Genomic DNA, 24,550 nt, shown 5'->3' with positions numbered 1-24,550 from the left:
CTGTTGCAGTACGACTGTCTGCTACGGGGCATGATCTCTGCCATAAATTACAGTAAGAGTCATTTAATTAACACTAACAGCACAGAAGGGCTAGGGCAGCACTGGGACAGCTTTCCAAACTGCCTTTCTGGAGTGGCACGGGCGCTTCACAGAAAGGCTTTCAGGGTCACGTTCCTTAAAGGACTACACCCTGCAGCATCAGTGCAGCGGGGATGCTGCCGGCCCTGCTCACAGGTGGGTAAACTGAGGGAATCACCGAGATCCCAAAGAGGAGCCCAGGCAGCAGCAGAGAGAGAAAAGGCTGCGAATCCCCGAGCTGCAGCGGTTCGGTCTCCCCGAGGAAGGCCAGAGCCGGGTGCCAAGCGCTCGGCTGCCGCGCCGGGGGTGAGAACGCCCTTCGCCTGCCTCTCTTCAGTTTCTCCAGGTGCCATCAGCGGTGGCAGAGACCCTGGTCTCCCTTCGCCGTCAGTCCACTGGGCGAAAAACTTGCTTTCGGTGGCGTCAGGGTTGCACCAAAATAATGCAGGTGGCTTTGGTGGTTTTCCTACCCCTCCTCGAAAGAATATGGAATAGTTTGTTTTCTCCGTTTTCTACTAAAAAGAGCCCTTTATCAGGACAAGAACTTGCCTGGAGAATTTTCCAGCTCCGTTTCCCTGCCTCTTTATCAGCGCATTAACACAAACAGCAACGTGACCTGTTTAACCAACATACGTGGCCTTTAGTAATCCTCGGCTGGAAGCACTCCGCAGGTCAGACGACATCCTGCCATCAATCATTGGCCTCACGTGGCTTGGTGGACTTTGGGTGGACTTGCCAGATGCAGTCAGTGCACCCACCCCATTCTTCCGTGCATGTCCTAGGAGAAGCTCTCTGACCAACAGATGTTTCTAAATGCTCTTTCACATGGGAAAATTGGGAAGTATATATTTTTATTGCACCCTTGCTATTTCATCCAGCCACGTGGATCTCCAGGGATAGAGACGTACTTAAGAAAAATATTCATTTCTAAAAGCTTCTACATTTTTTTTCACAATACTTTCTTGGCTTAGCCAGCCCAACAACGCACGCTCGTATCTCTATTTTGCAGCAATTACTAAGAATTGTTAATTACACTGCTGTGTATTTAAAGACAATTGATTTCCCTTTGTAGCAGAAAACAATTTCCTGTTATACCAATTCTCTTAATCTTCATCAGAAACAAACCCAGGCTGCCAATGCCAGCAACGTGTCACGCTCCATTATTAAATCGCTCTCTTTTCTGCCCGGGTTATGTGTCCTGTGTTTATTATTCCTGATCAGTGCACTCGATCACCTACAGCTGTTACGACTGTATGTATTTCGCCTCACATATTGTTGGCACCAAGCACAGTTATTGGAGAGCAACTCCCCTTGCTCGGCAGCTCGTGCGTCTCTTCTGGCAGCGGGAGGTGGGTGTACTGGGAGAACCTTGGACCTTTTATGCTCGGTTTTGGCACGTGTAAAAAATTACTGGTAGATAAGGAAGTTCAGAGCCTTAGATGTGACTGTGAGCCTTCCCCTTGCAACCAGCCCAGAGAGTGTGCTTGTATCTAAGAGAGCAAGCAAAAAAGCACACATTTCTGTTCATGTAAATGTATACGTTCTGCTCAGACTTATACTGAAGAAGATCAGGCTCTTCAAATAAAAGAACTCGTTACGCCCCAGATGTCCCAGATGTCACGAGTGCAAGCAGAAAGAATATGAATATTTAGCTTATTGTACTTGAGCCTTTCCCATTTACGAGTTCCTTTGCTGAGTGAGCAATTGGGCAGCCTAAAACGGAGAGCAAATTGGCATGGCGCAGGCAGGTGAGCGTCCAAGGAAATATCCCGGATGTTCAATATCGTGGGGTATTTTTGATGAGATTCCTGTGATCAAGATCTCTCGGGGGTTTGGGCCATGTTCACCTGACAACAAATACAAGCACCTGCCTGACCTTGAGCGAGTTTCCAGTCTCTCACTGCCAACATAAAGGCTGGCAGATGGAACAAGAGCCATCAGGACTCCTCTCTGCCACGTCGCTATACCCAGGCAAAAATACTCCCATTCAGAGACCCCAACAACTTACAAACCCAGGAAAACCTGTTCAAACTCTCAGACTACACATAAAAACTAGAGCTAATTCTATATGGAAGATGATGCTGGCTTGCAACTCTCCAGGGCTAAAAGCAGACCTGAACTTACCCAACCCAAGGCTTACTTGAGCGAGAGAAGTGCCACGAGACAGAAAGCTCGTGTGTGAGCCGGGGCCTCCTGGGATAGACGGGGTTCGTGAATTGCAGAATGCTTTGTGGTACCGGAAAGTCACTTTAATCAGGAAAGGGAAAAAAAATCCCACCTTTCCTCTGCGTGTCAGGCAAGATCTCTTTTATCATCTGGGCTGCAGATGAGAGCTCTGATCCTGTCCCCTCCTGCGCAGAGATAATGCTCCAGTTCAGCTCTTCTCTTGCTATGGCTGGGACATGCTAAAAACTGCCTCTGATCTGCTGGGATCAGCTTCATGCTTCTTCTTTGAGACATAAACCCCATTTCCATAAAAAAAATGACACGGCTGTAGTTCCAGCAACATTTTTTAAAGTCAAAAATTGACATTACCTGGACTGATAGAAATCGGTGGGCTAATAAGTATATTCACCACTCGGGTTCTGGTGATAGATCTGGCTTCACATGCGAGACTTCTCTTACAGCACAGTCCTTTGAGACAAAATTAGCTCAGATCCTGACAGGAGCGAACTGAAGAAATAAAGCAGCAGAAAAAGCATCCAGCAAAACCAGTGTGTGCACTGTTTCAAGTCGGTAAATATACATAAATAAAGCCAATCGCCTCTCTGTAAACTGCAATAAGTATTGCAAAACTAGGAAAAAACCCCAGTGATTTCTCACCCTGTCCTCATTTATAGCCAAGCCTTTAGAAAAATCTTACACACTGCAAACTTCCCTAGGAAGGAACAACCAGCAAGGTGCTAATTAACATTCTTTCTAGTTCATGTTGATTGTAAAAAGTTTAGAGAAGAGGAATAGCTTTCTGTGAGGCTTTACACTGAAGAAGGAGAGACAAAGAAGAGAGGCTGTATGACCTGCATTATCTGTGGAATTTCTCCCACAACAAGAAACAGGCAGGCTTTTACAAAGTCAGACCAGAAAAAGCCATCATTAACCAGATGTCAGTTCTGAGGCATTACTTTAATCCCGTAAATCACAGAGAGAGAGCACAGATTTTATTTTGCATCAAATCTCCACTTTTAGATTCTGGTGAAGGGCATGGAAAAATACATGCTTGTTCAGCAACGCCCTTGTATAGGTTTTTGTTTGAAGCATAGGTGGGACAACCTGGCTAGAGCACTGCCTTAGCTAGTGACCTGAGCTGTAACATTGTTCCTTAACGTGATGTAAAAAGCCCCATTGCCTTGCTGCAAAGCAGCATTGGTGCGTCCATGTCATCTCAGTCACTGGAGATGGCGACGAAACACCCACGCCTAATAACACGTTTTTCTGCACTGTGCTTTCTTCCAGCACATTACGCTGCCTCCATCTCCCCAGCTCCGAGATCCTTCCTGTGTGAAATCAACAGCATCAGAAAAGTACTTAGTGACTTTTCAGGACTTTGCCAACTTTTATTTTTCCAGGATCGGTGTTTGAAGGCTTGGACATTTTGGAAATTCAGTTACATGAACGATTTTGGGGTAGAAAGTGTACCAATAATTCTTTTTAAAATTTTATATTATTTAAAATAGAAACTTGATACAGACTGGATCGGTGCCGTGACCAGTCTTCTATCACCGTGAGTGACAGGATGCGGGGAATGCTCCTTCCGTGTCATGGATCCGTTTCTTGGAGTAGTTTGTCCTGGGTCTATCCCACTGGGTTTAGCAAATGTCCCACATCTTCTTTGGCTCATCACTTTGTGGAGTAAGGACAGTGGCACCATATCCATTTTAATGTGTGTGACAAACACAGTGCCATTTGATTGATTGCCCATCAGCGCCTTTCCTTCTCACTCCTCAACTATCCCTGCCCAGATTCAAAACTCCCATACCATTTAGCCACTGAACTCTTCAAGGCCACACAACCTCTGACAACGCTTTATACCGCCGTCAGCATAGATGCATCTCTACCGTGACACAAGTAACAACTGTTAAATAAATGAGAGGCATCTGCGATAAGTTATTTTAAAAAGGCTTGGTAACAGGCTACAGCCTGTGTATCAGTATCCGTTCCCATCTAGACACAGACCAAACCCGTGAGTCACAATTATCGTAAGACAAATGGCAATCGTGCTTCAGAGCAGGCCAGCCTCATGAGAAACGCCAGCAGCTGTCAGGACAACCGCACAACTCCACAGCTGGCACCTCTGCCGAACACTGACCAGGGGACTCGGCTCTGTCAGACTCACCGCGTCATCTCTCTCACTCACTTGTACACCGCCTTTTTTGTATCCTCTAGACCACCCTGAATTTCGACTTACTGGCGTGACTTCTGACCGTACACTTCTTGTGCAACTGCTGTCCACTACCTTTCCTTTTTTTAGCGTGTAGAAGTCCATTCCTTATTTTGATTTTTGCCTGAATCGCCAAGTGACATCTACAATTCATTTCCTCTGGCAGGAGCAAATACCCGCCAGTGCTAACGGCAATAAACGCCGTGGGCTGCTGCTCGGCCCTGGAGTGACTGCAGCTTTTGTTTAAAGGCACCGTAGGGCTGCTGGGCTTACAACATCTTTTTTCATCCTTGTAAATTTTACAAGTTTTTATTTACACCAAACATGTCACCTTCCCCCCAAAGAAAAACTCTGTTAAAATGGTTCCACAGGGTGTGTTAAACTTCTATACAGAAAAAAAAGCAGGGCTGTGCTGTGCTACAGATTTTACTTTAAAGGATCTCTTTCACAGTCCTTTTAGGGGCTTCTGAACAGGAGTTTTATGAATTTATAACAACATATATGTCAGGCAGACACTGGAATTCAAATTATTTTAACTCCAACTAAAGGCCTGTGTTTGAATGTCTGAATGCATTCCTTTGTGGCTGAGATTTTTGGAGTTTTAAAACTGCAGAGACCATATCTTCATTATAAATATTCCATTTCTTAGTCATTCTTGTGTCAAAGGACTGCTGGAGAGAAAATCTGCACGAGTGTGGTCCAAGAGGAAGCAGAAATCAGAAGAGTTTTGTTGCAGAAGTAGGGATGTGTAGAGCCGAATCTGCTCGCTGAGCCTGGCATCTCCGTTACGCAGCTAAATCTTCGCTACCAAAAATGCACAAAACCGAAATGGATATTGGTATTCCTTAGCTAGTACTCACACTGCAATGTGATCTATCTTGATCCTAGTTGCTTAGGATCTGTTGGACTTATTTACTGTTACGTGGGTGATTTTTGCTGGTTTCCTTGTAGCCTAATACACAGTCCGGATGACTGCTGGGCTGGAGGGTTAATACAGACCCCCGTATTTGCCTAGCTGGTTCTTATTGCCGACTTCTTAGCTGTCAGAATGGCTCAGAAATGGCTGGCTTATTGGACTACTTAGTTTAATGGCTGTTAAAGAAAAGACATTCTTACACAATGAACCCTGTAATTGTCTCTTTGGAAACCCTTTTTCAAGCATTTGCTAAATACAATAAACATTTCCATGTGGATATAACAGCAATGGAGCGTACAAATAAAATGATTGAAATGAGGCATGAGAATGGCTTTGTGTTTTATGAAAGTCTGATTGATTTTTAGAAACATGAAGGCTATTTCCACTTAATGAAGCCCTCAGAAAAAAAAAGAATTTTGATTCAAACTTTATGATCTAGGCACTACAAGAACTAGGAGTAGAGGCAAATGCATGCTGTCTGCCTTCACCACTGCTGCATTTCTAGCAGCCGACTCATCCCTTTCGTGAATCCCCCCGAAAGTCTCTGAGATGGCTCGTGCGTAAGAAGCAACTTCCATTCTACTCTGTGCAGAAACAACGGCCAGCACTTTGCTGAAGTTGAATCTCTCATGTATGAGCCAACAGAAATAAGCCAGCAAGGAAGGAGGATCCTGGCTAGGGCAGGGCTTGGCTAAATAATCTGACCTTTTTCTTGGCTTGGCTCTGAAACATATGTGAAATGTATCAAACCACCCCAGTTCTGGCTACCTGCTGTGCCCAAGGCCATTGGCCAGTGCTAAACAAATCCTTTTTTAAATTAATGCTCTGTAGTAACATTTTCTTACAACTTAAAATGTTAGTTAATGGTAGGGTATCTCAAACATGAGATATATGCAGCAAAGACTGACTGTAGCACACCTAACATTTGGTGTAGCACATGCTCAGGGCAGTTGTTTAGTCCTGGAATCATATTTATGCCTCTGCATTTAGCCAAGCCAACTTTCCAACAGGATATATTCCTGAGGCTGACACTAAAGCCCCTGCGTAACATTCTGTTACAATCATTTCGTTCTTCTGTGCTTCCTTCTCATTCTCCCAAAGAATACGGACAAACAGCATCTCACTGTGATCCGATAAAAAACTTTAATTCCGCGCATTTCTCCATGCTGAAATGAAGATTTAGCAGCAACCTGATTTTAATAACATTTCTTCCCCACTGCTACATGAAATTTAAGTAACAATAACTGGTATTTTTGAATTGGTTTCATCTCGAAAGACTCCAGTTCCCTTTTGCCCAGCAGAGCCTGTGCTATTCTTGCACTAAGAAGTTGATCAGGGCAGTTCTGGGAGACAGAAAGGCCTTTTTAATGGTTCGTCCCTGGAGATGCTTGACTCCAAGTTCACTTTGAAGAACGAGTTCGTGGACTTCTTCAAAATTGCGGGCTGCTTGCTGAGGCACTAAAACCTTGCCACAGGCTTTGTTATTGATCTGAAAAAGAGAGATATGAAAACAAGAAAACCAGAAGTTACTAGACTGATTTACACAATTTCATTTCCTGAATCCAGTCCATCTCATTATGTGTGGGGAAAAAACGTGGATCAAACTCTCTTTTCTCCAACACCAAACTTCTAAGTAGAAGATAAAATTCTCCATACCTCCTGTCCCTCTACCATAAAAGAAGAGAATGAAACTCTGACTCACAATACTCAAGGAAAATTGAAGAAGTGGCCATAGGAAGTCTTAGTTTTGAAGACAGCAAGCAGCATGTGACTATGCAATGCAGCGATCTTTTAAGTTTAAAAACATGATAGTTACACAAGCTGAATAATGAGAGTGAACATAATGGTTTGTCAGGTGGGAGTCTTGGTTTGTACATACTTCTAGGCTGCAATTTGAATTCTTTACAGCTAAGCAATTCCTTACAGAGATTCAAATGCAAGATTTATTAAAATAAAAATATTTGTGGCTGAAAAGATATCTGAAAGATTCATCATCACTCATTTTTAGAAAAATAGGCTTTAACTCATTATATGTTGCATTCGCACTAAACGCATGGCTCATTAAGCCAACACTGACCACAAAGATGACAACCACTCATAAGGTAACGCTTTCCTATGTGTGGCTGGTTTTCAGAGCAGCTTCCATACTCGTTTTGCATCAGCAAGGCAGAATGATGTTAAGTAAAACTGAGTAACGCCTTCAGTGGGAATCCCCTTAATTTATAAAATGATCTTATCAATCTTTTCTGTCATCCAGTAAGAGTAGATAATGGACAGAGACTACAGAGCCTTACCAAGTACCTTTCTGGAATTGGCATAAAATTCATTATTACAAAAGCTTTCAGATTTATATGGAGTACTTTCAGTGTATTAATGAAAAGAATATCAATCCCACATTTTAGCAAATTAAATAATTTGAATTTTTAAATCCAGTTCAATCAAATTACTTGCATAAAAATCTGCTGCAGGTACTGCAGATCTTTGACCTTTAAACATCATTGTAACGAGTTTTCCATCATCTAAAAGGAACATGTGTTGCTTCATACAGCTTGGACATAAAAATGCACACAGCTTGGTTTTCATCTGGATTTTATCCAGGATACATGTATGCAACATACCACGGATGAGAGAGAGCCTACTTCATTTACTTAGTTTGTATTTTATTGAAAATAAAATAATCTGTGCAATTCTCAGAGAGAGGAAGTTGGGACAGATTTTTAAGGAACAAGATGAAGTTTCAAATACAGTTGGGATGAGTCACTTCTGTTTTTTGACTAGACTTGACAACAATTTGCAGTGATAATGTAGATAGGCTTTTAACTATTCCTACATGCAACCATAACGTGGTATCATAAAAGGCCAGCTGTGTTAAACTTTGCCTTTAGCACCTCGTGCAAAGTAAATCCCTTGAAAAACACAGAAGAGTTCATTTTTAAAGCTTTTGTGAAAAATAAATACAAGTAGTTCTTCTTGACAGGGCACTTCAGAGAAGTCCCAGAGAGAGCCCTTTTTCCACAGGAAAAAGAAAACGGTAAAATCCAAACGGATACAGTTTTAGTGAGAATATAAAGCAAGCTTGTGAGCTCGCTGCTAGGATACACAGCCTGCAGTTCAAAACTATGCCTGCTTAGTTAAAATGTCATTCACTATCCTCCATGATGCAAATTAATATGTCCCAGTGGATGGATGTTGGCAGGGGGAAACTTGCCACAACTAGCCTATTTGGTGCTGTTCTCAACAGAAAAGCCAAGTGGTCTAAATCAACTTAGTAAATAAATGACTGCTAGCGGTTGTGTTTTCCTAGAAAGGTCGAGAAGCCTAGGCGACCTGACACTGTGTACCTTCCCACAGCATCTCTCCTGATCTTCCCACACCATGCTGCGAGCTGAGTCCAAAAATCGTATCAAATGGCAGATTGGTTATGATTTCAGCACATTTGCAGCATGGCTTTCATTGTATTGTAGGTATCGTGACACAAAGTCAAACGTATTAACGCCATTCTTAAGCATCTGAAGATTTAATCACACACTGTGCGCGACAAGCATCCTATTCACATATTCTTTTAGTCAAGTAGGACAAGTATCTTCTGCTATTCCTCCATATCTCCCTCTGTGTCTCACTAGACCAGCATAACCCTCGGCAGCTCCAGGTAAAGTGCCAGCACAAGAAACCTGGGTGCTAGCAGCCATCTGAAAAACCATGACAAACTGCAAGAGGAGAAATAAATGAGGCTTGGGTCCTTTCTTCCCCTGAGGAAGGAAGCTGTTGCTTTTTCTTTTCTTCTTCTTTTTTTAACATTTGACATTTTAGACTATTTTGGATCTAGAGGGAGCTAGAGGGAAGTAGAGAGGTTATGAAGGATGAAATGAAATCACAAAAGACTGAAAAATAAGCACCTGGAGGCTGCAGAGAGGAATTTTTAGTTCAACTCAAATATTTTTTTACCATTGATGCATAATCCTTCTGAGAAGTAAAAAGGAAAATAAATATCTGTGCACTTTTAGGGCTTCCTCATACGCCAAAGCAAGAAAAATGACACCAACTTTTTTTTTTATTTTATAAAAACATCAGTTATAAGACCACAGCTGCCAACAGTTCTGCACCACCTAGAAAATGTGAGGAATGCTAGTCAGAAGTGTGTTCATAGGACGAAATGCACACTACATGCAGGTCATATTTTTCACAGCATTAACAATATATGGTACGATTACAAATATTCAACTTTGTAATAACATTTAGAATAACAGATACCATGCTTATCCAGTGAATTTAAATGTCTTTCTTGTAGGCAATCTGTATTGTATCAGCCAAGGATGCAGTGAGTTGGTTGCTTTTGCTGCTTTGGGTTAAATATGGAAAGACGTAACTCCAGCACAGACAGGAAAAAATGAAGTATTTTGTGTCAAGAGAAATAAAACCATAATGTCTCAGCAGGCAAATCCCTGGCAGCCTGAGGCGGTTTGATGTCTTGAGAAGAACAGGGTTGTGGCCCAAAGACTCAGTGTGACTGGGCAGCCTTGTGAAGAGACACTGCCTCTTTGCAACTAACCAATTCCTTCATATGTTGACTGTTTCTTGGTCTAATGAGGGCAATTTATTTTTACAGCCATACAAAAACCTACAGTGTCCACAAGACCTTAAAATATTCACATTTACAATGATCTCTCCCTGCTCCTCCATATTTCCCTTTTGCCTTACTCTTAGAGTAGAAAGCCAGGCACGCTCCCCAGGCACTATTTTTAAGAATTATTCCCAGTTCAAAAAATGAACTTGTCTCTCTGGTCTTCCAGTCGCTTGCTTTCTCAGAACTAAGGAAGGTGTTTACATACATCATATTCTTCCACGAATATATGACTGAGAACACAGGGCTTGCTTTTTCTCTTATTACAAGACTTCTACACAAGGCTATGGCTTTGACAAAGTCAACCAGGAAAAGAAACAAAATAATTGTCGTAATGGTTGTTTAAAGCAAAATTAATTTTTATTCTTCTGTTTTCTTTTTTTGTGAAGGAAGTTTTAACGTCAGCAGAAAAGTATCAGTGAAATGTTTAAGCATTTTTATGTTCAGTTGTACAGTCTTAAAAACATTGAGTTCAGAGTTTTCCCTGTATTGCTGAAGTTTTTATTTTAAAGATATATTTAATAACATGTTTGCTTTAACCACAATCGCAAAGAAGTTTCTATAATTACACAATTTCTCATTCATAACTTCCTTATAAACCGAACACTGGAATTTAAGATGTTTGCTAGCTGTGCTTGAAGGTGAACGTTTATTTTAAGCTTGAGCAAAGTGATTATACCCAAGTGAAGATTTTTGTGGATATATGACCTTTTTACTGGTACAAATAAATACTTAGTACTTAAGAAAAAAAGAAAAGCAATAAACCCACACTGAATATTAGGCTAAGTCTGTTATTAACCCCAGCTGGCACTTCAGTCCTTCTCCTTAGTTTGGGAAAAGATGCCAATTGAAAATTTCCTCCAAAAAGACATGCTCTGTGGCCTCTGCTAAATATATTTGTTGAACGTTAGAAAAATTCGGTTTTTAGCAGCATTTCTCATTCTGTTCAAGTGAACTGTGACTGAGAGATCTGGCAAGATAGGAAATCATTTGCAAAGATAATTTGATTAAGGAAATCTACAAAAACACAACTTCCCCTAAAGCCAAGCAGTCTCTTCCCTCCTCAAAAAACCCAGCTGAACAAAAATAACTGAACTTACTCCTCCTACGCAAAGGAGCTAACATAATAAAAAAGATAAAATACAAATAAAAGGCATTGCTTCCCTTACACATGCACATGCACACGCGCACACACACACACACACAGAGCATGCAGCTTTACGTGACCAAATGACATTTCTTCTAGAGGCTCTATCTCATTCCATGTCCAGAAACACAAAAAGTGTTTAAGTTGAAACATTTAATTTAAGTTAAAACATTTAAGTTTAGAACATCTGCATGGTACGTTAAAGGTTATTCTTTGGTGAGCAGTGAAAAAGGCAGGACTCCTGCAGATCTAATAGTATGCAACTACGTAATTACAGACTACCATAATGCCTGAGCATGAAGCACTTGAATGCAAGTTGACCAGGAGCCAGTTGATGGAAGAGCTGAGACAGTGCTCCTGGATCCCACCCCCTGCCTCCAAGCCCCACAGTCTCTCTATGGCCTGCAGTGGCACTTGCTGCTACTGTGCTCCAGTAACGATAAAGCTTAACAATGCTGAATACAGACTAGTTAATTAGAGATGTAGGAAAAAAGACAGTAAACTACACTGTGCATGTGCACATACACATTTTGGAAAATTACAGGTTGACTAAATGTAGTTTTATATCCACTCTTCTACTGACTTCCCTAGACCACAAAGGTGTTGGAGCTCAAAGAGAAACTGGAATGCAGTTCTAACATTAGGAGAGATACCTGTTTTTCCTCAACCTCATTCCTGCAAATATGCTCTGCTGAAATGTGCCAGAAGTTCAGCCCGAGGCAGACGGGAAACATCGCTTGGCAAAAATCACAGCAACTTAACCCATCTTATGGTAAGTTGTATTAGGCAACCATAGCACTTCAGGTACCACAAGAAATGTCACCTAATTATACATTTTTGTACAGGGCCAAGATCATAAATGCACTGTCAGGCAAAAAAATCTGGAGGGACCTGTATTTTGATCACAGTTTTGACTGTACCCTCCTTGCCCACAGCTGTTCATTGGTCAAATCTCCACAGGTACTAATATGCAGTCACACAAAAAGATTTATATTTAGATCGTCTCCCTTCCAGACTTGCTACATTTTTTTCATTTAGGAAACCATTTTAATTACTCAGCACAACGATAATTGCAGCTTCTCTTCGATCTGACCTTTCACTGAGCCACCTAAGAAGGGAACTGACTTCCACAACAGCAGAAATTTTGTCATCCTCTGAGCTTGTAATGCATTAATTGACCACCGCTGAAAATAAATGAAAACGCTCTTACCAGAACAGACATCTCCACATCATCTGATGGCTGAAGGTACTCTGGGTCTACTTTGGGCCAGGACTGATGCAGCACATCAACATCCCAGTGATGATGCGCACAAAGTTTATTCTGCATATGTGCCAAACCTGGAAAATGAAACCAGTCAAACATTCAGCTGTACTGTAACCAGAACATTCGATCTTTGGAATTTGTTTGATAACTAAGATCAGAAAGAACTTGACTTGAAAAGTAAGCCCCTTAGGAGGAAATAACATTGTTTAGATTAGCATACAGCACATTATAAACAGAAAGATACACATCTTTGAAGCGCTTGTTTTATACCATGTGTAGGGATGCTAACATGAACGTTGTGGGCACATTTTAGATTTGGATTAGCACTCCAAAACTTTGCCAAAAGCACAGAAGACCACTGTTTATTCTTCTACATTGTAATACTGCAACACAAGCTGACCTCTACTTCTAGAAGTCAGTCATAATACTGCAGTTTTTTCAATAACACCAGCAATTTGATTAAAATTTTACTAACAACTCAATCAAAATGATTCACAATTTTGGCTTATTGTTTTACCATCTGTAATATGCTGGGTAGTTTCTAAATTTGCAAGTCAAGCTGCTTGCAAGATTTTCTCGTATTTTGTGAAGTATCTGTTTTTTCACAAATTAAAGATGCCACGTAAGAGTATCTTGCACAGCTTGCTTTCCTTCTTATGATACGTACATTCTGAAATGCTTTATCCTTTGATTTTATTTTTAAAAACTCCTAAAATGGCTATAAGTGATGTCCTTTTATTAAATAGGCTTTGCTCTCCCCACGACAATTGATTCCTGATTTTTTTAAGTAATAGGAGAATAGGATGCAATTCATTCTGAAGCTGCATTCTTTAACTGAATGAAAGCTTCTGAATCAGATTTATGTTGCTGTTTACTCCAGCTGTAGGACAAAATAAAAAGATTTCACTTAACAAGAGGCTGTCAAATATGATCAATACTGATGATGATTGCTCTTGAGATTCTCACAAAGCCAGGGGATTTTTAAATGAAAACATTCTCTGTGTATGAATAAGAATACAGACTAAAACATTTTTAAGCACATGCTTCATTCAGAACTGCAAAATGTATTTCAAATCTCATCTGGTTTAGGCAAACTCCAGCAAAAGCATAAATAAAACCCATCAACACAAGCTTCACTGTTGAGACTGAGGTACCTGAAGCTGTTCAAAACACAGCACAATGGCAGACAGAGGAGCAAAACCAGCCCATGCATAATACATACATCAATTTACCTAGCTGGATTGTTTAGACTAATACAGTGAATAATAGCAAAGAAAGACATAAAGGGAATGCAACTTCCTCCAGGAAAATATGCCAGATTTTTGTCAGCACTTTTTCAGACAAAGCCCTTTGGTAAAATGACACACAGTCTTGCTATTTGCTGAATGATTCAGAAAGGGGCAGCGGGGTGGACCGGCGGGAGCTATTTCTAATGACAAGCAAGAACGTGCACATTTCCTAAGAATAACAACTAAGCCACAATCTTATTAGGTAAATAATTGATTAAAACACTTCAATGGATCTGGATTTGTGTATTTTTTTTCTCTTGCGATAGCAGCTCAGAAACTGAAAAGCAAAAGATAGGAACTCAAGCAGAAAAAAAATCTTTGCATTGGTGATTCATTATCATGTTGACTTTAAAGACAACAGCTGCTAGATTCTTCTCTTTTTGGCTTTTGAACATCCAGATGAGCTCATTTCTTTCCAACTGATCACATGCCTTGTGGCAGAAGCATGCATACTGGCCACTCCTTATTTTCCTGTTGAAGTGGATTCTTCAAACTGTTTAAAAATCACTTTCTGATAGAAGTCAAGAGCTTCTATCTATGAAAGCAAAACCAGGGCCACTTTTAATCCCTGTGGAGGCTGTCAGTCATAATAAACCTACTAATAAAAAAAAATTAAAATGTATTCTGAAACAGATAAAGTGTGACTAAGCACAATGTCTATCTTTTCATTCGTTTTCTTGCTACAAAATGAGTTATGAGCTCATCCGTATTAAAAAAAAAAAGTGCAAAAGCCAACAGAACTAGTTTCAGAAAACAGAGTTTGACAGGAAACCAAAATGAAGGTTTTAGTTATGTTGCCTGTTTGGCTTCCTGCCTTAATTCACATTTTGTGAGCTGAAGAACACAGAAAACACAATAATTTGGTTTGCGTTTTCAAAATGCCACACACACAAAACCAGGAACTTCATCACTATGATCCAGAATGGCGATGGTCCACTTGTCAGGGGACCTAGGCAGAACCCTCCTTCAGCCCTCCCACTTGATTCTGAGACGTTACGCAAAAGCGCTGTTTGAGAAGTTAAGAACCGACCATTTCACAGGCTTCTATTGTGAAAACACTAAAAACCTGTTTTACTGTCTTATTGTACTGGAAAGCGCCTAGTGAAATGCACATTATGAAGCACCGTGCATTTTGCTTTACATTTTTTGACGTATTTTGCTTTTATGGCTATAGATTCTCTTGCAGACGTAGGACAGAAAGTCACCTGAGTACATTTTTACTTACCGTAAGCCATTTACTTACACTCTACATCCATACAGAACAGATCAAGGACAACACTTGTGCTCAATCTGAAGCCCTGATCCTGCAATTGGATCTGCTTCAATGGACTTTTACTGACTAGCAAGCTAATACTAAAACAAGTTTTCCCTAGCAAGTAACTCACAGTATTGAAGCCCAAGTTAAAACACCAAGTTAAGCACATATTATATTACTGTAAATGAGTGAATTGAGAGAAGGAGGGGACAGGACAAGTCTAACAATGTTTCAGCTCATGGCAATGTTTTATTAGCATTACATGAATATTTCATAAGCATAATACTTCCCCTAAGGTGCTATTTTGGAGGGAAGAGCAGATTCTCATTTTAAAGAGATTTAAGAAGGAAGATGTGGAAGCAATCGTGTATCAGCAAGGTAAGTTAGGGCAGCAAAGTAATTCCAGTCTTGCAGAAAAAAAGCACTAGAAAAAATTATCTGTAAAATTCCAGCAATAGTGCAGTTGGTTTGACAAAATTATGTAGGCAAGAGAAAAAGATGTGATTAGGGAGTAAACTGAGTAAAAGCTGGCATGGGACAAGGGCCGGCACAGAGAGGTTGACAAAGCAGAAAAGGAAAGAAGTTAATGAAGGCATCTGAGGCAACGCCAGTATCGGAGTTTAGGACTAGGGATTTTCTAACAGGAGATACACGGAGATCAGAGCGGGCAGTATGAAGTGACTATGAGGGTGCATTATCCAAACGCTGCTAACTTTTGGGTTTAGCGTACTCAAAACAATAGAAATCTGTGTTAAGTAAAAATCCACCACACTAGCAGACAAGCAGATAAAGTTTTCAAAAAGCTCAGAGCAGGATGTGTAAGGGTAAGTGGAGATGCATTCTGGGTCAGTATCTTACTCGCCTCTGCAGCCCCTTCCAAGGACAAGATTGTTACCATGTTACTTTGTTCTTGATATGCTTTTTTACTATTTAATGAATCTTCCTATTTGCCAGATTCAGGCAAGTTGTGTATCCAAAATACCTTTCTGCAGCCCAGGAGGAATATGTCTGTCAATCATATGTGAAATGGTCTGCAATCTCAAAGACATGATAGCGATACAGTAACAGCTGTTCCAGACAGCTCTGAGAAAAACTGTATTGTACTGCTGGTATAGTAGTACAGAACCGGGTGAAGTCAGGAAAATTTACATTTACTCAGTACAGTGCTAGGGGCTTCATTTTATACATTCCCTAGTGACAGATGTGGAGAACCAAGGAGGGTTATAAAAAGCCTGGGTTACTAAAAGCTAACTCTAGAATGTGTTTCCAATTCAGCAAACTCCACGTGAATCCTTTTAACCTTCTGAAAATGATCTGCCTTTCTCCATTTGTACGGACTTACTATCCTTCACTTTGGGTTATTACTCTTGGATGAAAAAAAATTTTTTTTTATTCCAAATCGTGTTTCTTCTTGGATTTGTGAAGGGGGATTTCTGCATTCAGATTTTCAATTAAAATCTGCAATATCAATTAGCTTCTACTCAGCTCTCTTCGTTACAGAAGCCTTCTTGAGCAAGGACTGAATTCAGAAGAAGAAATTTTTGCAATAGAGCTATTGCAATGACAGTTAAAATGTTGCTAAGACAATTACACATTACAAATTCCAATAATTATGTTTCATTCCAATACATCTTAAGATGTGTTTATCATCAGTGTATATCTTTCATGTGCCCTCTCTAATAAAAATTTAACAACTCACAATAAGCAGTTTCATATCCTTGTCTGGACAGCAAAATACTGTACTACTACAAACAAACTAAAAAAAAAAAAAAAAAAAAAGGTCTCAAATGGTGTCTGTATATTCCTCAGATACAAGGTTTCAGGAAGGAAACAGATTTCCTCATCCTGTTAGTGTTCATAAACTGCCAAGATATCAGCCGGATGAACTCTTCCCACACTGAGGGGCTACAGTCGCTTTTTATGTTATTAAGCGATAAACCAGTGTATTCACTGCACAATTAAGACCATTAGGTTGACACACCAAAATACTGAAAACTGTTCCTTCGCTAAGCAGGAGAAAGAACTACTTCACACACAAAATATCAAAGCACTGGGTTACTATTGTTCAGCTCCTGAAAGGTGAGGCACTTATCAAACAGCATTCAAGCAGCTTTTCCCTTCACTCAAACTGGAAATATTTACTACCAATACTGAAGTATGCTCTTCATCCAGCTCACAAAGGGACCAAACCCTTCATTCCTGCCTGATGCATGAAAACAAGATGGTCACATATAAACTAAACCCCATGGGAGAACAATTCTTCAGCTGCGGAAGAACAAAAATTGCTGTATCTTGAATCCACCTAATTCTACTTTAATTGTATGTAAAAGTTGAACGTTACATCAGAAGCATCCTTGGGATATCAAACTGAAGTTCTGAGTTTGCAAAGTTTATCAACAAACTAACAAAGAGAACACAGTGGACTAAAAAGCTAGAATTTCAGATGAACTCTGATGCAACTCCTACTGAGCAGGATAACATTATTACAACCAAAATTACTTACACCACTGATGTTAGTCACTACTTAAAATGTCAAGCAAAGCATCTTTAATTAACACTCTAAAATTATCTTTGTAATTTTCCTAATATTTTCATTAGTTGGCAATCATTAAGATGGACTGATTTGCAGTTAAATCCAGCTGTAAAGAACTTCTGCTAATCAAGAGATACCTACATACATATATATACACTTAGCCAAGTTTTAATTTGTACAAGCTACCGTATTAGAAAACACTGTTTTGAATTTTTTTTTTCTTTACATTTCATTGCGATCTGTGTCAAATAGCTTTTAGATTGAAATGGAAAACAATTAAAATGCAAAAAAACATTTTTTGCTATTTAAATATAAATGCATTCAGAACGCAAGTATTTAAGAAAATTTGTTAGATACTTAAAGTTTATCATATAATGTTTTGCAGTTAAACGTTATTTTTTCAAGCAAAGGAGAATATTTTATGTAGTTACTGAATAAAACTAACAGTATCAGATACTTCTGGACATCAGATCCTACAAGATTTTACTATTTATAGATACTAGCCTCTTTTGCCTAGCTTTTTATTCCAAAACTAGAAAAGGAAAAAAGGTTGGTTGATTTTTTCAATTTTCAGCACACCTGTCATTTAAACAGAAAAAATACTATCTGCACCTGCAGAAGGGCTTCCAGTTGTCAAAAGTTATTTTATTACCTCCACAAAGCTTCATTCCAGGTGCTTAACCATAAACTTCTACAGTTCTGGGGCTTAATTGCCTTTAAATCTTTGGCAGAATTAACTTAATATAATACAATACATGAAGTCAGGGTTTTATTGTAGGTTGTCATTATTTCACATTTAGTTTTAAATTCTATTGTAATTTCTTCTTAAATGTTTCTTGATCATAATCAGTGATCAGCAAAGCATAAAAGGAGAGATTACAATGCAACAGTAAAAGTATTATTCATCCTGTGAAGCACAATGCAAACAGTCAAAATTAATGAGAATGCTCTTTTCTTCTCTCTCTTTTAAGGTGTAGTAAAATTAGTATTAGGCATATCTGACTATGTAGTAAATTTTCTAATGAGAAACACTAACAAGAAAGCAAATAATTTTTCTTCAAAAAAAGCTTAAATACACAAGGAAGTGTAATGTGGTTCAGAGTTAACACAACAAGTTACTGTTCCTATCCGCCTTCCTACTCAACTATAAAGTTATAAAGTTATCTGTTTGATAATAACTACAGGGCTTCCAAATTTTTCGGTTTCATTTTCCCCTGTAGAAAGAAAAATGCTTCTTGTTTTCATCACTAAACCAAACAAAATGTAAAGGCTGCATACAAGTTATTTTAGAATGAAATGTCAGTATTTAATTATAAATACATTGCTTATGTGTTGTATATTATTGGCATTTCAATAGCAGACAGAGGCTTCCATCAAAGTGTGGCGGTCCACTGCTATATGTGCTATTTATAGAGCTAGTAATATACAAAGTCCTCTTCCTGACTAGTGTACAAGAGAGGAAGCAGCACCATCCCTACATTTAAATGCAAAGCCAAGGTACAAAAAAGAGAGACTTACTCTGAGTGTGTACAGAGAACTAAAGCACAAAGAAAAGTAAATAGAATATTTAGGAAGCTTAATTTTTATACTGAAATTATTTAAAATAAGAAAGCATAATCATCTATACATAATAAAGTTTAAGAATTACACCAGAAGAGCAACAAGACTTGGTGGAACTACAGGATTAAGCTTTACGTTTGACAAGTTACATTAATTAAGACATCATCCTAGTGTTGTCATTTTATCAAACATATTTGATATTTCTGTATTCCCTAACATTTGTTTGAATTTCAAGTTCACAAGGCACTGTATGTGTAAGTAATTAGCCTGGACCTGTTCTATCTCCATCTCAACCAATGCGGAAAACAAAATCGTGACCGTTACTTCCATTTAAGTATAATTTTAATTAGATGGTACTTCATATTGTAAGAGAATATTGACCAGAAGTAGTTTTCTCCAAATGGATCATGTCTGATGCCACTCTCTATTCTAAACAACTAAGCTTTTATTAAGACATCTTGAAAACATTGGAAATGAAAACACAGAAAAAACCCCACTCTCCCCAATATATCTTGCTGTTTCCAGAGTCTCTGCCCCTGTTATTGCTTTGAATAAGAGCAGCCTTGCTTTGGCAGGTAACATTATTACAGGGCCATGCACAGCTCTGAAATAGAAGCAGTTTAGTAGCTCTGCTCTGTAAACACTTTAATGCACAAGTTTTAGGATGACTGTTGAATATAAAACTGTTGAGAGAGCATCCAAAAGCTAACACTAGGTCCAAAACCACACAGCAATCTGTGGCCAGTCTTAATGCAGAATATATTCCTATCTTCCCACACACATCTTGGGACTTGACCCAATAAACCTTAAAAGCAACTGCTGAACTCCGGGCATGCACATCCCTTATTTCACAAGCTTTAACTGTAGGAGCACCACGCAACTTAGCCCACTTGGGATGCAGACTTCAAGGTTTACAAAAGTGATAGATCTTAAAAAAGATTTCCTGTCTACCATTCCCACTCTCCATGAGAGGTTAATTTGCAGCATAACATCCCTTGGCTTCTGGAGAATTTTACAAGAGTAGGATTTTTATTGAACACTCCTTTAGTCTTTTTAGTATGCAGCCCTCTGACATGGTCCTCTCTGCCTGAATATCTGAAAGAAAATATTTGTAGTCCAAAGACTCTGAAAGAGTTGTTTGAAAAAGGGCTGTTTCTATCCTCAGGTTCAGCTTTTAATACTGCCATCCACATACAGGAGCAGCTAGCAGCTGACATATGAATTCCTCATGCAAGTCCTGTCTTAAATTTTTCTTCCTTCTCTCTTTCTCTGCCTCGTCTTAAGAAACCCACCTTTGTTTGCAAAGGGAAAGCAACTAAAAGCAGACAGATCTGGGAGCACCAAAAGTTTCAAGTTTGTTTAGGAATTATGACAGAAGGTGACAAGATAGATGCAGAATTGAGGGATGACACATATATTATGTTGACTTTTGGCCTTTTTTCCTGCTACATCAATAAAAAGTGTATTTCTAGAAATACCTTTCCACATCTCTGATGCAATGTGTGGAGCCATAGGTGCAACCATGATGCAGAGTGTAGCCAAAGCATCTTCAAATTCTGCACTGTGGAGAATAAGAGGCCGAGAAGCTTGCTAAGTGAAAAGACAGGAGGAAAAGAAAATAAATTGTTAACATAAATATTCTGGGGTGGAGGGAAAGTAGTTTAAGAAGACAATGCAGCAATAAAACCTAAAATCAATGTCTATGCTCAGGACAGCATAATTTCACAATAAGTTAGAAACTTATTAAAAGTTTTGGAGAATTAAAACCCAACTCTTGGTCACAGAGTGCTCTCTAACACTTGGAAGCTAATCCTGAAGAGGCTGATGCAGATCCTTGGGGATCTGCTCTGGTACAGGAGTCTGAACACAGACCCATGTGGACAACAGTGCCCCTCAAAAAAATTAAGTGCTTCCACTTTTAGAAATGCAATCTTAGATAAAATCAGAACTATTGAAAAATCCAGATTTTTATTTGTTTTCTGGTCTAGATCAGGTTACCATTATATGCCTGAAGGCTTGCTCAACCAGATCTAAGAGTAGTGACAAAAATAATTATAATAGTTTATTATATTTGATCTATCGCCACTGGCTGATAAACAACATAATCCACATAAAAAATGCTAACGACTTAAGTTATTTTTACGTTTGTTTTAAAAAGGGGAATTTGCAAACTCTGTTACTAGCAGACAGTTCAGTGGTGAAAGCTGTCTCTGAGAAATGTAAGATTATGTGCAATTTTCCTTGTAAAGAATAACCCTTTTCTTTAAATCAGTGTGTTTGGTAATTCTGTAACGTACTACTATACCTAGCTACCTATGCAACTTGTTTAAAAACAAAAGAGAACAAAGAACAGAGCTAAACAAAATGTATCCTTTTGAAATTACAGGATGCAGATGTAAACATCAGAACCTAGTAGCTCTAATACCCTCAAGCTCATCCTGCAAAACAATATATTTCAGGGTTACAGTGATACTAGAATGTACTGCTTTACAACCAAGTAATTCAATGAGGCTCTCGAGTTAGTAGCAATGTTAATGACAGTAAATGACTTATGGAAAGCTGGACCTGTAGTTCAGGCAGCTCTTGCTTTGTATGAAGATTTACAGGAACAGAGTCTGAGAGAAAAATATCTTCATTCATATCGCAGACTTACATGGAGTACGTTAGTGAGGCTCATCAATCGAGAAATAGCTGCATTGAACAAATGATCCTTTGTGAAGTACTCTGTTACCTTGTATTAAAAAAAAAGGTTTGTCACTAATCACTTAAAACTCTCAAATATGGAATATTGGGTTTTAAAATGAAAAATAATTATTCCTAATCAATTTCCATTTGTGAAATATGCCCATCTTACCTCTTACATGAAAATCACTTCAGCATACAAACACATCATAAATACAACCACATGTGTGGATGGCAAAATAATAATCATAAAAATTCAGTTCACTAATTCCCCTCTGTTTCAGGATTTTAAAAGCTTCAATCAGTGCCAATTAGAACTGTGTATTAGTAATCACCCTCTATTTCCTTTAATAAAATATCTTCCCTTGGCCCCTTGAAGAAGTCTTCACACTTGTATATCCAGTTATGCTGGTGACAGCTTGCCTATCCATAACAAGATTATAGTTCTAATGTTTGTTAAAACACCTGGAACGTCCCTCACCACAGGATTTAAATCAGGAAAAGTTTTTATCTGTAGAAAAATATTTTAAGTTAATTTTGCAGGTATTTATGTCTCCTTCTGAGTCTTCGATAATTGAATTGACACTAATCACAGCATGAGACAACACATAAGAGATGAACAATCATTTCAATAATTATTTGTTTTAGGATACGCTAATATATTTTCTCCAACAACTTTTTTTCATTCTATACGAAACAGCAGGCATGATAATGAGGTGTGAAGCAAACAGATCAAAAGCTCTTGTTAGGGATAATCTGCATAACTCACCTATAGCTTTGCTATTGGAAATGGAATTACTCCAAGCCCAGATTGACAATATTGGGCCATAACGCTTCATCCTTTAAAGAAGGCACACAGCAGAGAAATTTTGCCAATCCAAATCTACTGTTTTGCAAGACTTCTGTCCCGTAAGATTTGTACGTAAATAAAATTACTTATACAGTGAATAATTCACTTAAAAGTTATTTTATGAACTAATCATCTGGGGAAAAACTCTTGACTCTCTAAGGCAAGCATACGGTTTTAGCATGAGCAGCAAAACTTTTTTAGTCATTTACAAACTATGTGTTTCTTTTAACCTCAGATATCACCAGATTCTTCTGATCCCAGATCTTTCTGGCTTCAGCCTTCTCTTTCTTATTCAGAAGCCCAGGATTGGGCATGGTTCCTGAAGTCCGTGCTTCAATAAGTTTGGTTACAAGTGTCCAGAGGCGCGTCTGCCATCTCTGAACACCTGGCATAGCATCAGCTGAGATTAATGAAAGATTGCAGAAACAAATTTCAGTTACAATGAATGAGTCCAAAACATAAAAGAAAAGCAGAAAGGAAACTGAAAGCTAGAGTTAAACATTTTTTTAAAAAACCCTGTATTTTAAATGAAAAATGTCAATGCAATTAAAAATGCCTTTACAAATAATGCCAGGTTGCCTTAATGGAAAGAAATCAGTAAGATAAAACAAAAGTATTTTTCTGCAATGACTTTAAAACATCTATACAGCAATAATATTTGCTAAATTGGTAAAATAACCCAATTTTATATCAATGTTCATCTCGTGTTTTAATGACTCAAGAAAACAGTTCTTCTACATGCTCCCATTTTTCAAACTCATGGAAGACTACAAACGTACATATATACACACACATGTATGCACACATGCTTTTTTAAATGGAGAGGTTTCTTCTAAAATTTGATTTTAGAAATTATATATACTTTTGTTGCTACAGAGATGCTACTGTGCTAATGAGTATAGGCTCTGGTCCTTGGTACCATCTTTTGACACAGCTTAGTTTGGGATGGGGAGATTATAAAGCTGTTCACCCTGACCCTGCAGGCATCAATCCTGCACCATGGATGCTCTAAGAATGTGTTTCTGTGACCTAGGGACCATGCTACAGAGAGACCCAAGCTACTGCTGCTCACAGCCAGGCCCTCCATGTGGTGTGGTGCAGAACCACTAGTGAAGGTATGGATTGAGGTGCGGCACTGATACGGCTTCAGCTCTCTTTTCCAGATGCGTTGTGTTTCTACTAGACTGCACAGCACTACATCACACTGCACTGCACAGTATCAACATATCCTAAGATGTCCCAACTGGCAAGAGCTTCCAATTCTGCTCCAGCAACTGCGCTTGAAAGGACCGTCAGGTCTACTACTAAACTGGGAGAAACAAAAGACATGTGAGTGACTGCAATACAGGTGGATTATCTGTCTGATTGCACTAGATGAAAGACTTCCTGCACATCTAGGAACAGTAAAATACAACCTTATTGACTATGGCTGCATGACCCTCATGAACTCTCATAGGTGGGACTGGGAGTATGATGCTCTCCCCAAACTTTCCATCTCCTGTTCATACCAGCAGCATGTAGATCATCTAGACTACAGGCCCAGGTAGGCTTGGCATTATCTAGACTGTAGTAACGGTGTAATAAGCTGCTGGGTGAGTTTGAACACATCTAGTCCTGCATAGTCTGGAAGATTGCTTGCCCACACCAGGGGAGAGGGGGAGAGAATGACATGAGGTCCTGCCTACATGTCCACCACTGAAAAGACAGAGAATCTAGTCTGGAGGGCCATCCTCAAAAGGCTATCAAAACACATCCAGTGAATAGAAGGATCATGGCAACTGAAAACCAGTATTTAATTATTATTCTCTGAATAAGACAATTTTCTGTATTGGGTTTGCATGGTAAGGTTTTGGTACCGGGGGGGCTACAGGGGTGGCTTCTGTGAGAAACTGCTAGAAGCTTCCCCCACGTCCGACAGAGCCAATGCCAGCCAGCTCCAAGACGGACCTGCTGCGGGCCAAGGCCAAGCCAATCGGA

General features: G+C 39.2%; 1 protein-coding gene across 1 annotated transcript in view; it reads right to left on the bottom strand.

Annotated features, from left to right (window-relative positions):
• Positions 1-6,504: 6,504 nt before the first annotated feature.
• The window catches only part of LARS2 (leucyl-tRNA synthetase 2, mitochondrial), an 86,049-nt gene continuing 68,003 nt past the window's right edge, over positions 6,505-24,550 (bottom strand). The window contains exons 16-20 of the mRNA XM_009586538.1: positions 22,804-22,973; positions 21,695-21,772; positions 20,520-20,631; positions 12,351-12,478; positions 6,505-6,861 (exon numbers count right to left, since the gene is read on the bottom strand). Coding sequence (XP_009584833.1) covers positions 6,682-6,861; positions 12,351-12,478; positions 20,520-20,631; positions 21,695-21,772; positions 22,804-22,973 — 668 coding nt within the window. The 3' untranslated portion in view covers positions 6,505-6,681. The remainder of the gene's footprint in view (positions 6,862-12,350; positions 12,479-20,519; positions 20,632-21,694; positions 21,773-22,803; positions 22,974-24,550) is intronic.

This window comes from Fulmarus glacialis, unplaced genomic scaffold (assembly GCF_000690835.1).
Source record: "Fulmarus glacialis isolate BGI_N327 unplaced genomic scaffold, ASM69083v1 scaffold15381, whole genome shotgun sequence".
NCBI lineage: Eukaryota > Metazoa > Chordata > Aves > Procellariiformes > Procellariidae > Fulmarus > Fulmarus glacialis.
This window is presented reverse-complemented; position numbering and strand designations above follow the sequence as displayed.